Genomic DNA, 15,236 nt, shown 5'->3' with positions numbered 1-15,236 from the left:
AACTTATTATCAAAGTATTTTGTGGATACTTTTAAAATATTCAGACTCATTCAAAACCTGAAAAGAAAAATTAAACAATACCACAGTAGCTCCTCTAAAAATGCCTTACATATGTTTGCACGTATGGGAGGATTAGGAGGACCATGGGTGAGAAGGCGAAAAACAGTGGGGAGAAGGAAGGAAGGCAAACCATGAGAGACTTTTGAATGCCGAGAACAAACTGAGGGCAGATGGGGTGGGGGGGAAGGGGAAGGGGGGGGATGGGCGTGGAGGAGGGCACTTGTGGGGATGAGCACTGGGTGTTATATGGAAACCAACTTGACAATAAACTATTTAAAAAATGCCTTACATAAACATATCTACACTGAATGATAGAATTCAGAGAGACTTTATATTCCCAACGTGTCTAAATGACAGACTCACCGAATACTTAAATGCATGCTAGTTCCCTCAATATAATTCCAAGAAATGCTTAAATGGACATCACATAAAAGAGGCACCAAAATTCAGAGGCGCCATCTCTAACTTGAAAAATACATATAACTGGGCTATACTAGTTTATTAAGGCCCCAGAAAATAAGGGTAAACCACACTTAAAGTGAAATGTGACACACAGTCAGCCATCCCGACTGAGACCACTGATAACAGATAAAATACCTTCTCCACTCTGACTGTCTAAATAGGCACAGTCACTCACAGATGTTCCCTCATACATAATCTTTATCTGTGATAGTGACCTAACAATTACTCAAGCAACCAAACAAAAAGCAGGATTTTAAGAGGTCTGAGTGTTGGTAAAAGTAACACACAAAGAGGGTACCAGGGATATGTGATTTTGACTCCTTCTAGTAGGCATATAACTTTAATTCAGAATATTTCTATAAACTGATTCATTACCATCATTAGGGCACAAATGGAGGCAGCACAGAACTTTTAAGAATCAACCACAAGTGCACTGTTAACTTTGTGCCAAAAATAAGCCAAACTAAAATTACGGTCTAACTTCTCTTTCTTAAGATAGCAACCACATTCTCACTGAAATATAGATGGGCAGATTTACTATAAACCACAATAAAATATTTGACACCGAACAATCCAGAGGCCACAGTAACAATTAACAATCAACACTGACATCTGTATTTTAAGTAGTACAAGTACATAGGGCATGTAGAACTAATCACCACTTCCCAATGAGCCGTAGCATGGAGGACCCTTTGCCTGCCAAAGGGGAGCACCACGTATATGAAGGTAAATACAATCTTCATCTCTGCCAGATCCAATCCAATCAACTATTCTGGGATCAAGAAAAGGAGCCAAAGCTACAGAATCACAGACCTGGCTTCTAAAGCAAACTTGAAGCTATCCAATCTTCATACCGTTAAATCAATTTCCTTGCAAATTTCCATAAGCAAGCAATTTAACCAAAGTAGGTATCTTTCTACAATGTTATATGCCAATTATATATCAGTAAAACTGGGGAAAAATACAACCAAGTAGGTATCTTTGCTAAACTGTCTGAAGGGTTTAATGTGTGTGACATCCACATTTAAAATGCTTTATTTATAAAGAGTCTACATAACCAGTAATGACATCATTAACTATGACTCAGTGAAAAAGTTAATCTCCAAATTTCAGATGACATTATAAACTTTTCTTTTTTACTTGAAATAGAATTGTGATTTAATTATTTTAGTTTATTTAAATAACTGCCGTTATGTAATTTCTTCTCTCACACTTCTTGCATGTTTTCAGGCATGTTTACAACATATTGGTTTAATCAGATCTAAATTATTGTCTGTAATAAATCAAAACTAAATTAGACAAATGTATTAGAAAATAATATATCTTAAAACAAAGTAACGGTCTAGCCACCCTGTGATATTATATGTAAATTTCATTTATTAAAAATGAGCCTTAAACAAGCTCATTAAACCAAAGTAGTTTCTTTTGCCAATCGTTGTCAAAATTTAAGCAAAGAAGTATATAAATTAAATTCATATATTTACCAGCTTAGTTGTAAGAAGGTTACTAAAGTCATGCATGTGGCAAAACAGTTTATTTTTTTAAAAAGATTCAGGGGCGCCTGGGTGGCTTAGTCGGTTGAGCCGGACTTTTGCTTAGGTCATGATCTCGCTGTTCGTGGGTTCGAGCCCCGCGTCGGGCTCTGTGCTGACTGCCAGCTCAGAGCCTGAAGCCTGTTTCAGAGTCTGTGACTCCCTCTCTCTCTGACCCTCCCCTGCTCACGCTGTCTCTCTCTCTCTCTCCTAGAAATAAACAAAACATTAAAAAAAAAAAAAAAAAGATTCAAACTTGGGCACCTGGGTGGCTCAGTTGGTTATGTGTCCAATTTTGGCTCAGGTCATGATCTCATGGTTCATGGGTCTGAACCCCGTGTCAGGCTCTGTGCTGACAGCTCAGATTCTATGTCTGCCTCTCTCTCTGCCCCTCCCCTGCTGGCTCTGTCTCTTTCCCATTCTCAAAAATAGGCAAACATTAAAAAAATTTTTTTAAAGATTCAAACCATTGAAACAAATACTGTCGTAAGAATCAAGAGATTTTAGATTTCATTCAAACTGGAATTTTCCGCAAATCAATCCATTTCCATGAATTGGCCACCAAAGTCTAAACAATGATCTGCCATTTGAAAAAGTCTGATGTAACACAGTCTTTTAAGTGTGACAAAAAGTCTTAGTGTTCAATGGTTTTACCTGACAGAAATATTTATTCCATTTGAAAAAAAAACATTTTTTGAATATTATTGCAAGTACATACACTGTATATGACTCTCATGTAAAGAGCCACATTAGATTCACTACAAACATAAAAAGCCTTATTAGAAAGAACTGTTTCTACACAAAACAGTTGTCAACTAGCCAACTATCAAATAGCCAGCTGCAAAGTTTTCACTTTCATTAATATACAGAGTTGCTATCTTTGCTTCCACAAAAAAATAAGATCAGTGAAATCAGACATCACACCAAACAATAAATTCTACCTGCATTCAATACTGGCAACACTTCCCTGTGATCCGCCCTCTCACCTTCAAGACACAAAACTACCAATTTAAACTATGAAAACTCCATGTGGGCCTAGTTCCAACACCAATCTCTTATCAAAACAAAGAAATGTTTAAAATAGTCAAACAGCCATCTTCCAACTATCAAGCCCAAGATACAAAATAAGGTAGGAGGTTATTTTTCTCCTCTTCCTCTACGTACCTGTATAACATTAATCATTTCCAGGTAAGCACTTTTACCTCTAAGTAAACTCTTACCAGAAAATTGAAAAATGTGGTCATAAAGCAGAGAATGTTTTAAAATTTAACATCACTGCCTCAAATCACCCATTCTTACTTCTACACCCATTCTATGGCCATTGACTATAAGAAATAATGTAAACCATGAAGAAACACCGTTTAATGTTCCAGCACTTTTAAAAATCAATTTCCAACAAGATAACAAGTGAATTATCAAATAGCAAATATTTTAGCCACACTATTATTCTATCATTAAAAAAATCATTGAAGGCCCCAAAACCTCTTCAACTAAAAGATAATTGTATTTGTTACTCTATAATTTCATTATCTTATTGTCACTGCATTGCTCTATGTTTGGCAACTCCAGCACTCCTCTAAAAATAGACTTGATAAGTATGCCATTTCTGCATGGAAACAACAATCATCTTCCACAGTCATTTAAGTCCAAACCACAATGATATTTTACTAATTAATCAGACTACAACAACAGATGCTCATCAGATGAACAATTTAATTATACCTTGTGCAAAATATACAAATAAAAATCCACAAGTACTTACCTACAGTTGGGAGGAGGGTCCAATGTAATCTCTGCAAGTTCCTTCTGAATTCTTTAAAACAAAGACAAAGTTATGTTAAAATGTCTTCACCCTCTTAACAGTTCATTAAAATGTTATACTTTTACACTAACACTTCCCTTTTGTATTTTTTATTTTGAAATACTAATACTATATAAATCATCATATACAATATCAAACAAGTAGTAACTTACAGGTAAAAAGACCGGCCATTATCAAGTACACGCAGCCTACAGAAACAACACTATGACTTAAATTAAAAAGTCACTGAACCACTGATAACACTAACCAAAATTTCTAGCTTAAACTGGAAACCTTTGTCACATTATTTATGGGTCATTCCAATTTCTGATTTGCACTAGAATATCCCCACATAAGATGGAAAGATGATTATTAGATTAAATCCAAGGCTTCTGAATGATCCAACCCACTGATAAAAAAAGAATTATTAGGATCTCATTCCAACACATGAAACTGCTATCAGAATATAAATGGAGGTGCCTGGGTGGCTCAGTCGGTTGAGCAGCTGACTTCAGCTCAGGTCATGATCTTGCGGTTCATGGGTTCCAGCCTCACATCGGGCTCTGTGCTGGCAGCTCAGAGCCTGGAGCCTGCTTCGGATTCTGTGTCTCCCTCTCTCTCTGCCCCACCCCTGCTCATGCTCTGTCTCTGTCTCTCAAAAATAAACAAACATTAAAAAGGGGGGGCACCTGGGTGGTTCAGTCAGTTAAGCGTCTGACTTCAGCTCAGGTCATGATCTTATGGTTCATGGTTTTGAGCCCCATGTCAGGCTCTGTGCTGACAGCTCAGAGCCTAGAGCTCGCTTCAAATTCTGGTCTCCCTCCCTTTTCCCCTCCCCCACTCACGCTCTATCCCCGTCTCTCAAAAATGAATAAACGTTAAAAAAAATTTTTTTAAATATAAATGGTATTCCTTCCTAAAGCCTCTAGGTTGAAGAAGGTAGAAGAGGCTTTCTACTTTGACATTATTCCTTCTGCATGGACTATCCTAATAATATATGGATAACCATCTTAATGTCATTGCATGAGATTCAGGCAAAAAAAACTTTTTTAAAATCTGCTTTTCTCATGTGTTATTTTTCAACTTTGACTTTTAATTGCATCTAACCCCTTATATACATATATAAAGGCTAACAGTGCTACCCTGTTTTAAAAGCCTATACTTAGCAATCTCTTAACTATCACTCATCTCTTAAATATTATTATTAAAGAGGGGCTTTGTTAAACCAAATACAAAAAGAAGTCTCGAAACCCTTTCCTCTCCTTCTCTTTCATTTTTAACCATGAGATTTGCTAACTGGATGCCTAGTATCTGGTAATTATTGTGATAGTAAATAGATGATAGTTACTAAAGTACCTTAAAAAATAAGAATCTGAACAAAAACATTTACTCTCAATTTCATTCCATGTCTTTTTCAAGACAACAAATGAAAATATGGAAATAGACGAGTCACCTTAAAAAAAATCCTCCTGAGAGGATTGGCTTCAATTTCCTAAAGTTATTTCATGCTACTAACATAATTTTCACTTTTCTAAGCCATGTGATTCAAGGCTGGGGAGGCATTATGAAGTTGAGCAACACTAATAAGTTCAAAGCCAAGAACACTTTCATTTTAATTCTGCTATGCCATTAATTGAGAGTTCTTCAGTAAAAAGGCTGCTCACACCTGCATTCTCTCTCTTCCTCTCTCTCTCTCTGAGACTCAGTTTCTATCCTATAAAATTAAGAGGTTTATTTTCCATCCTAAAAAATGAAGAGGTTAACTTCATGATCGGCTTTATCTTTAAAATATATGATTCCTTCTAATATGGATTATATGATGGGTTAACATGCATATAAAGTATATACAATCTATAACTAAATGAGAAATCTCAAAGATCTGATACAGAAGAACACCCTCTATGGATCCCACACAAATGTATAAAACAGGCACTTGGCAACTAATAAGTCCAGGTTAAAGACAGTAAACTAAGCACACACACATCCACCTCCTACTCCTTCAGGACTCAACTTGGGGCAGGCAAGGAGGGGCAGGGAGGCAAATTGCTGAAAGTGTGAAAAGGAATAAACAGCAAAGAGAAGGAGATGAGAAATTTCAGTATATTTCTGGAAGACAAAGCAGACAGGTGTAAACTAAACAGGTTGAAGCGGCCAAAAGGGAATGGCATAGTACGTAAAGATATAATAAAGACTGGGGCACCTGGGTGGCTCAGTTGGTTAAGTATCTGACTCTTGATTTCGGCTCAGGTCATGATTTCATGATCATGGGACTGAGCCCTATGTGGGCTCTGCACTGGCATCGAGGAGACTGCCTGGAATTCTCTCTCTCTCTCTCTCTCTCTCTCTCTCTCTCTCTCACCCTCACTCTCACTCTCTCTCCTCCGCCCTCTCGGCCCTCCCATGCTCCTGCACGCATGCCCTCTCTCTCCGTCTCTCTCAAAATAAGCATTTTAAAAAAAGAATATAATAAAGATGCATTATTAAGAGGAGGGGAGACAACCAGAAATTCCAGAACAAAAACACCTATGTAAGAAAATCATAGATAGGATGCCTGGGTGGCTCAGTCGGTTAAGCATCAGACTCTTAATTTCAGCTCAGGTCATGATCTCAGAGTTTATGAGTTCAAGCCCTGCATCAGGCTCGGTGCTGAGAGTGTGGGGCCTGCTTGGGATTTTCCCTCTCCCTCCCTTTCTCTGTCCCTCTCCAGCTCTCTCGCTCTCTCTCAAAATAAATAAACTTTTAAAAAATCAACAAAGAAGTGAAAATACTTTATATAATTCAGATTTATGCAGAAAAACCAATAGAAGGGCTAAAACCAAAGATGGCTAAGAGAGTTTGTTTGCTTCAAGAGAACTGGGTAAGGGAAAGTATTTGGACAGAAAACTGTTGCTTTCCATTAAATAGGTCTCTGTACTATTTAGTTAGCAGAAACAGGAATAACTTATATAAATTGTTTTTGAACCAAGAGGACCAAAGGAATAGGCGTTCAAAAGAGCAAGCTTAAACTGTCAAAGTAAACTTTTTCACACAAAAGAATTTCTTTGGGATTTTCAAATAACTCATCTTGCTTTATGCTTACAATGTTCCTTTTGATTTAAAAAATTGATAAATAAGGGGTGCCTGGGTGGCTCAGCAGATTAAGCTTCCGACTCCAGATTTCCGTTCAGGTCATGATCTCAGTTTATGAGACTGAGCCCTGCACTGGGCTCTGCACTGACAATGCAGAACCTGTTTGGGATTCTCTGCTCTCTCTCTGGGCCCCCTCCCCCTCCACTTGCATGCACTCTCTCTCCAAATACATTTTTAAAAAGCTGATAAATCACAATTTTCTGTTAAATAATGGAACTTGAACCCCTCTGGATGTCTATAATTCCAGATCTAATTACTCAATACAAAAAGCAATTTACTGATAAACGACAACTCTAAGCAGTGAGTCAATATATTAAAATGTATTTTGTGCCACACCTAAGAATGGATATATTTCTCTTGACAATATATTCATTGCTTTTCTTGACAGAAAAGATTATACTAAGAATTGCTATTTAAACAGTTGCAAGATGTCCTGCTGCTTTCAATGACAGCAATTCAATTCTATCTCAAAAGCTGTGATCATGGTATGTATTAAGTTTCTCAGTCTTGACATGTGGGGTAAGAAAGGTAGCTATTCCAGGCACTGTCCCTTAGGGTGAGGCAAAATGAAAAAGTATCAATAATTTACACTTACAGTGTACCTTTCACATGATGATCTTAGTCTATTAAAAGTGAATTAAATAATTAAATCTCACAAAATTCTCTAAGTATTCCTGTTTTATCATTTCCCATTTAAAAAATAAGGCAACTAAGGCTAGTTATTGTATACTAGTAAGTTGAAAAGCAATTATTTGGCTAAGACAAACAAATGACCTCTCTCATCACAACTTTTAAGACAAAATTATTTCTTTAGATATAAATCAACTAGACAACTGCCTAAATTCCCAATTTCCATCTAGCAGTGCCACTTCTTTGGTTATGATACTTAAGTTGGCAACTGCACAGTTACTGAGACAGGTCAGAAGCAAAATACAAACTAAATTTCAGTTTGTATTCACAAACTGAAGACTTCACCTAATACCTTAACTGTTCCAGGAATGGTAAGAGTACTGCATGTGACTGTCATTTGTTAAAAAGAATGGAGTGGGGGGAGGGGAAGAGAAATAACAAGCATGATTCATTTAGACTTAATTGAAGAACATGGTATCATGTTTTAATATATTGACTCACTGGTAGAAAATGGAGATATGAAGCAATCATTTTAATATCAAAATATTGGATTAACTGCTCAGAAAAAAATGAAGCAGTGCACGTGTATTGACATACTTAAAGCATACACATATTTCAGGTTAAAGAAAATTCAGGGGGTGCCTGAGTGGCTCAGTTAAGTGTCCAACTTCAGCTCCAGTCATGATCTCACATGGGTTTGAGCCCTCCTTGGGCTCTGTACTGACAGCTCAGAGCCTGGAACCTGCTTTGGATCTTGTATCTCCTTCTCTCTCTGCCCCTCTCCAGGGGCAGAGAGATAATAAACATTAAAAGGGAGGCACCTGGGTGGCTCAGTTGGTTAAGTGCCTACTATGGCTCAAGTCATGATCTCACAGTTCTTCAGTTCAAGCCCTGTGTGGACTGTGTGCTCACAGCTCGGAGTCTGGAGCCTGTTTCTGTGTGTGTGTGTGTCTCTCTCTCTCTCTCTTGTCTGGAGCCTGTTTCTGTGTCTCCCTCCCTCCCTCTCTCTCTCTGTCCCTCCTCCACTCATGCTCTGTGTGTGTCTCTCAAAAAAAAAAATAAACATTAAAAAATGTTTTTAAACATTAAAAATAAAAGACAATTCAGTAACTCACTCATATCCAAGGAGAGCATGAATATTTGGACATGAGGATTCAGAAAGGTATTTTTTTAAGTTACTTTAAAAAAAAAAAAAAAGGTGTGCACCAAAATGCCTTCTATGGACTGTATTCCTTGGTCACCTGAGAACTCCTATTCTAACCAACTGAATCAACTGGTCAAACCTTTGAAAATGAAATTATTTTCAAGAAGAAAAAAACCACTCAATTAATTACTAACATTTTTTAAATTTCAAAGTAGTCTCTGAATTAACCTAGAAAACAGAGTCCATGCATTTGTAATAAGCCTAATGTTTAATTCAGAATGGTGATAATAAACTATACAGCAGTGATTTTTAAGATTCCTTCAATAAATACTTTTGCACAATGCATCCTGATTTCAGAAACATTAAAAAGTTTTTATATGGGGGCGCCTGGGTGGCTCAGTCGGTTAAGCACCCGACTTCGGCTCAGGTCATGATCACACGTTTTGTGGGTTCGAGCCCCGCGTCGGGCTCTGTGCTGACAGCTAGCCCAGAGCCTGGAGCCTGCTTTGTATTCTGTGTGTCCCTCTCTCTCTGACCCTCCCCTGCTCATGCTGTGTCTCTCTCCCTCTCTCAGAAATAAATTTTTAAAAAATTTAAAAGTTTTTATATGAACATTTTGAATCAAGAAGATTAAGTAATTACAGAAGATTATCTATAAAGAATACTATTTCATTCTAATGTAGAAAACTATAATAAAAGTTTACACAGGAATACACTGGAATCCACCCTTCAACCTAACAAAAATTGAGTCTAAAACCAAATAGCAGTATGTCCAGTAAAATCACAATGTTTACTCCAAACAAAGTTAAAATGTGATTTAAAATTCACAGTTACAAAGCAGTACAGTCAATTCAATGATGAGCTCAAAATAATTGTTTTACTGAACTGACTAGTCAATCAAATAAAATCATCAAAACGTGTCACTGCCAGACATAGTCCAACTATATACTTGCAAATATAACAAGTGATACAGACATTATCAAGAGAACAGACTATGATAAGAGCATGCCAATTTTTTAAGAAACAAATTCTTGCCAAAGGGCAAAAATTGATCAAAGATATAACTATAATCTTCCACTTACCTCAATACAGATGAAATTTATATCATTGATTAAATAAAGTACCCACTTAAATGTTTCCTATATCCTATGTCACTCTTCCATAATAACCTAAAAACAGATTTTTAAGAAAACATGTTTCTACACAAATTAGTTTTTCCAATTATAGCACATTTCATGCAATTGAGTACTTATATACCAAAGTGCTTTTCTTGAGTTCCATAAAATGCACATAATCATAGCATCTGAGTTATTTCTAGTTTAACAACAGCACTGTGTCCTCAAAGGTTAACACAGACCTCATTTTCCTAAAGTTTATCAAATGAACTTAAAAAACATCTACAAGACTTTAAGTGGCACAAAGTCTATAAATGGCAGCATCACTAAATGAGACTTTACTAGATGCCGAATAAATGCTTTATCACATTTAGTCCTCACAACAGCCTTGTGAAGATGGTACCATTATTATCTCCATTTTACAGAAAAGGAAACTGAGGATTGGAAATGTTAAATTATGTATCTCAGATCACAGGCTACTAAACCAGAACCTACAACCAAACCTATATCCCAGCTCTAAAGTCCAAGCTCTGTACTGCTTCTGCTAATCTATCTCTTATAAAATGACACTATATGGAAAAGACTTCTCGTCAGAATAAAAACCAATTAACAGTAATAAATTAGAATTTTATTTTGAAACTACCTCTCACTTTGAATCTTCTGCACACTTTGGTACTGGGATCTTAATGATCCGGAAGAGCCAATCTCTACAATCGAATCAAGGTCCAAAGACAACCTGTAAGTAAATACCATGACCCTACTATGGTAGACACTATAAATATAATGATGAATTTAAAAGATGTGGGTGTCTGCCTTCCTGATTCTCAATTTTTTCCTCAGTCCTTATAACTTAAGCAAAGATGGAAAAAAATTAAAATAATTTCACTATCAACTAAATTGGAGGAAAAGAAGAGTGAAAAATTAAGCTTTTTGTTTTAACTCAGACAATACTTCTTTCTCTAACCACTGCAATAATACCAATCTCCATTATGTGCCAATCAGGCACTGTCTTGGATTCTTTACATACACATACCATCTCAAAACTAGGTCTTACCCTATTTTTAAAGAGGAGGGGGAAGGACTAGGTTTGACTACATAATCTATACTTATGGGGTTTTTTAAAAAATCTTTTAATGTTTATTTATTTTTGAGAGAAAGAGAGAATGAGAATGATCATGGGAGGGGCAGAGAGAGAGGGAGACACAGAGTCCAAAACAGGATCCAGGCTCTGAGATGTTAGCATGGAACCAGATGCTGGACTTGAACTCATGAACTGCGAGATCATGACCTAAGCTGAAGTTGGATGTTTAACTGACTGAGCCACCCAGGTGCCCCTATAATCTATACTTAGTACACTGTAGTAAAATGAAGTAAAATATGACCCATGTACTTGAAAAAAATCATGCAATCCTCACTTTCACACATTGTACAGTTAATGATCTCTCATAAGCAGAATTTGGTCTTTTGATAACATCACTCAAATAAGATTTGAGGGACTTTACGGAGATCCTCCTAATGAGGGGGAAAGGCAGGGCCTCATGAAGCAGATAGGAGTCTCTGCTAACTAGCATCATGGGAGAACTGATCACAAACCCAGGAGAAGCACTCTCTCTCGACTCTATTCCCCACAGACCTGGACAGCCCATTCTCTCCCTTTTCTGACAAGCTGAAGATGCCCTGTGAAAACCCTTACTATCAGAAGCTGATGACTGAATTAGTTTCCTCATTTATATGCAGCTACACTCTGTACCTGAACATTTCTTACCCACCGACCCCAACCTCCTTTCTTTCATCTAAATGTTGTATTTTCTCCATTCCTACCTTTCTTATCCATACAAACTCCACCTCACATTTCCCAGCAGGAGATCATTTTGTGTTGTGGTCAGGGAGCAGAGGGGTCAGGTCAGCCAGCTAAAGCCCTCTGGACTTGGGGTGAGAGAGCAAAAATAAATGGAACCCTTTTCCCTACATTGGCATGTTCTAGTGTAAGAGGCTTACAGTTTGAGGCTACCTGACTTTCACACCACTCCTTCAACAGAGATCAGAGACCAGCAACACACTTCTGGGAAGGAGATGACAACTACCCTAGTCCCTTGCAATGAGTTGCTGACCACTATCACTCCAACATCTCTCTCTAGAAGCTCATGTCCCACCAGGAGGCTTGAGAAGTTCTCCCCAATCCCATGGATGAACTAGGCCAGAGGGAAACAAGGTCTACTAGACCATAATGGTTTGGGATCATCAGGAAACAGGTCCCGCTAATCCATACTATCCAATAAATATAAAGCTATCATTCAACATGCAGACATTCTACTATGCCTAAAACTTACAGAATGCTTTCATTATGCTTCCAATTTTGTATTTTTAAAAAGGTATTAGAACACAAGAAATTTAAACCACAAAATCAGTAAAAACTGTACTAAATTTAGTCTACTTCTGAATTCTTTTCCAAGACATATTCCAGAATTAAACAATATTAGAGCAGATTCTCTGGTACGTCCAGTCATCATAAGCAATTGATGTGGTAATAGAGAATCATTCAAATATCGACCTTCCAGATGCATCTATTGTCTAGAGAAAAAAAATCTGTTTCAAGACAGACCCACCACCTTATATAATGAAACCAAGATGTATTTGTTGCTAACTTCAGCATCTCTAACTTTACTAATAGGGAGTAGTAGAAAATACACATCATTCGACAACTGTTTTAATAGACTCCTAGTCACTGTCCTGTGTTGCTGAACAGAATAAAATATTTATGGTCAAGTAAATCAAACCACTACACTTTTACATACATTTTCCTATATATGCTCACTTAAATAATGCAAACACACATGCACTATGAATATGTATTTTTATGACTTTGCCATGCTGTTTAACTGACTTTAAATATTAAAACATTCATATTGCCTACAATTAAAACAATGTAAAGGAAATAATCTTGAAGAAAAAAAATCCATGAATTTCATAGTCCATATCTCAGAAAAATGATTAAATACAACAGAAAGAGAGAACTTAAGATGATAAATTGATACTAAAACCAAAAAGGTTAAAGTTATTAAGGTACCTTTTAGCACTAGTTGACAATTTAGCAGCTGTTTTGCTGGATATTTTCCCCTCCTTTTTCTTGGGCTGAACTTGCTCTCTTTCTGGTTCTTGCTGAACACTTTCACGTTGGTCTCCATCAGAACTTCCTCCACTAGTGCTTGGACTGTCATCAACTCTTTGTGCCTCAGTAGACATTTTAGATCCTGGATTAAACATCAAAGATCATTTATTTAGTTGTGGTAGGACTACAGTAAGATACCTCTAGAACAGAGAGAAAGAGAGTCTCAAAACAGAAGTAAAACTAATATAAAATGAATATGGTGGTCATTTGAGAGTTGCCAAAACTTTTCTTGCAAAATGTACTGAGAAGAAAAACAAAAACATACAAAATGTATACACAAAGCATTCAGAGCAATATTATTCATAGAGCCAAAAAGAGGAAACAACTCAAATGTCCTGATAAATGACAAATGGATAAACCAAATGTGATACAGCCACACAGAAGAGGATTATTCATCCATACAAAGGAATGAAGTACGATATACACTACAACACGGATGAACTTTGAAAGCATCATGCTAAGTGAAAGAAGTCAGTCACAAAGGACAGCAAACTGTATGATTCCATTTACACAAAATGTCTGGAATAGGCAAATTCACAGAGACAGAGAAGTCGATAAGTGGTTGCCAGGGACCAGGAGTGAGGGAAGAATGGAGGACTGCTAATCAGTATGAAGTATCCTTTTGGGCTGATGAAAATGTTCTTAGATTAGTTAATGGTGATGTTGTACAACTCTAAATATTCTGAAAAACTAAGTTAAAATTCTCCAAACCTGTCAATTATTTTAAGTAACCTTTCTGATAACAGAAGAACACAAAAGAACACAGAGGCCTGCATGATTCTAAGTAAAAACTGAACCATATGATGGTGTCAGCATTGATCGAGCAATATACCAAGCAACTGTGTTTCACAAGAAATGAAGACTGTATTGAGATGTTGAAGGATTCTTTTTTTTCAGCCTTGGATAAAATATCCCTAAAGGCTTTCAAATTCCCTTTACTCTTAGTTCATGTTCCCTAAGCAGCTCTGATTCTCAACTCAATTTCCTTAATACCTACCTTGTTACATAGGTATCTGCTATAACCTGGATAGCAGATAAAAAAAAAAATTCCTAGTAAGTGAAAAGGGATATCCCCGCTCAATTGTCATTCCATAATAATCAATTCCTGAGTTTGGTTTCTATGAAGACATCCCTTATGACCAAACTAGCTTACAGTGTACTGACAAATTCAAAACCAAACTGACAATCAATGTCCAGACTCAAAAGGGCCTTGTGGTCCCATGTTACTGACACCTAATAACTACTTTGTAAAAGAAAGATACCTCAAATAAAGCACTGTTTTTTATTCCTGTAATTAGTCTAAATGTATAGGTAGTTGACAGCGATGAAAATTCATCACCACCAAAGCTTTAACTTACAGCTTGCTCTAAATGAAAGTGATTTCATAATACAAATCTTTAATGGATTGAAATTTTTATGGTAAGACAAACCAAAAAGCACTGCAAGAGAATGATCAGGAAGCACAGAGAGGTGAAGAGTCCACAGAAGATACTGAATGCCTTCAAAGACACATCACACACAAGCACACCACCGCTCTCAACTCCAACAGCTCCCTTCCCCCACACTAAACAAAAATAGGTCTGCAAAAGCAGCTCTGAAAACACACCGAGAGAAAAATCTGCTCTTCTACCTGTTCTGTAAATGGAGAGCATCAGTCTCCACAGCTGTGACATCTTTTATGAGCACTAAAGTCGCTTAATAGAATACTGAAATTTTATATCAGTATGTTTCACGTCTAGCTCTAACAGTCCTAACATATTTCTTGCTTTTTTTCACTTTTATTTCACTTTAATTCTTATCCTCGGATTTAACATTGATTTTTTTTCCCCAGCTTCTTTCAGTTAAAATATATCAGAAGTTCAAACCCTTTTAAGTATGTATATAAAAGCATGTTAGAGCAGATGTACATGGAAGTGAGAAAGAGAACAATTCTCTGGGAAAGGTCCTTGGATATAGCAAATGCTGTTGACAATATTTTAAGAAACGTGAAATGAGTGAGAAGTCCTCTTACACATCTTAAACCAGAAGCAATCCATTATACAACAAATATACAGAAGCCTAAGTGAAATAAAATTCTTTTTTACTGAACCTGGACCTTCAGTTTAATACTCTATGCCTAGAGTTTCAGTTGCATCTTACATTAATTAAGCTACACTTTCTTCTTAATGTTCTTATTTATATATATTTGCATACT

At 36.7% G+C, this 15,236-nt stretch overlaps 1 protein-coding gene across 1 annotated transcript in view; it reads right to left on the bottom strand.

Moving 5' to 3' along the window:
* UBE2E2 (ubiquitin conjugating enzyme E2 E2) overlaps positions 1-13,119 on the bottom strand; it is a 373,168-nt gene extending 360,049 nt beyond the window's left edge. The window contains exons 1-2 of the mRNA XM_077760694.1: positions 12,941-13,119; positions 3,817-3,867 (exon numbers count right to left, since the gene is read on the bottom strand). Coding sequence (XP_077616820.1) covers positions 3,817-3,867; positions 12,941-13,116 — 227 coding nt within the window. The 5' untranslated portion in view covers positions 13,117-13,119. The remainder of the gene's footprint in view (positions 1-3,816; positions 3,868-12,940) is intronic.
* Positions 13,120-15,236: the final 2,117 nt, after the last annotated feature.

This window comes from Crocuta crocuta, unplaced genomic scaffold (genome assembly GCF_008692635.1).
Source record: "Crocuta crocuta isolate KB4526 unplaced genomic scaffold, BGI_CrCroc_1.0 scaffold253, whole genome shotgun sequence".
NCBI classification, from domain to species: Eukaryota; Metazoa; Chordata; class Mammalia; order Carnivora; family Hyaenidae; genus Crocuta; species Crocuta crocuta.
Note: the sequence above shows the minus strand (reverse complement) of the source record. Positions and strands in the feature narration are given on the sequence as shown.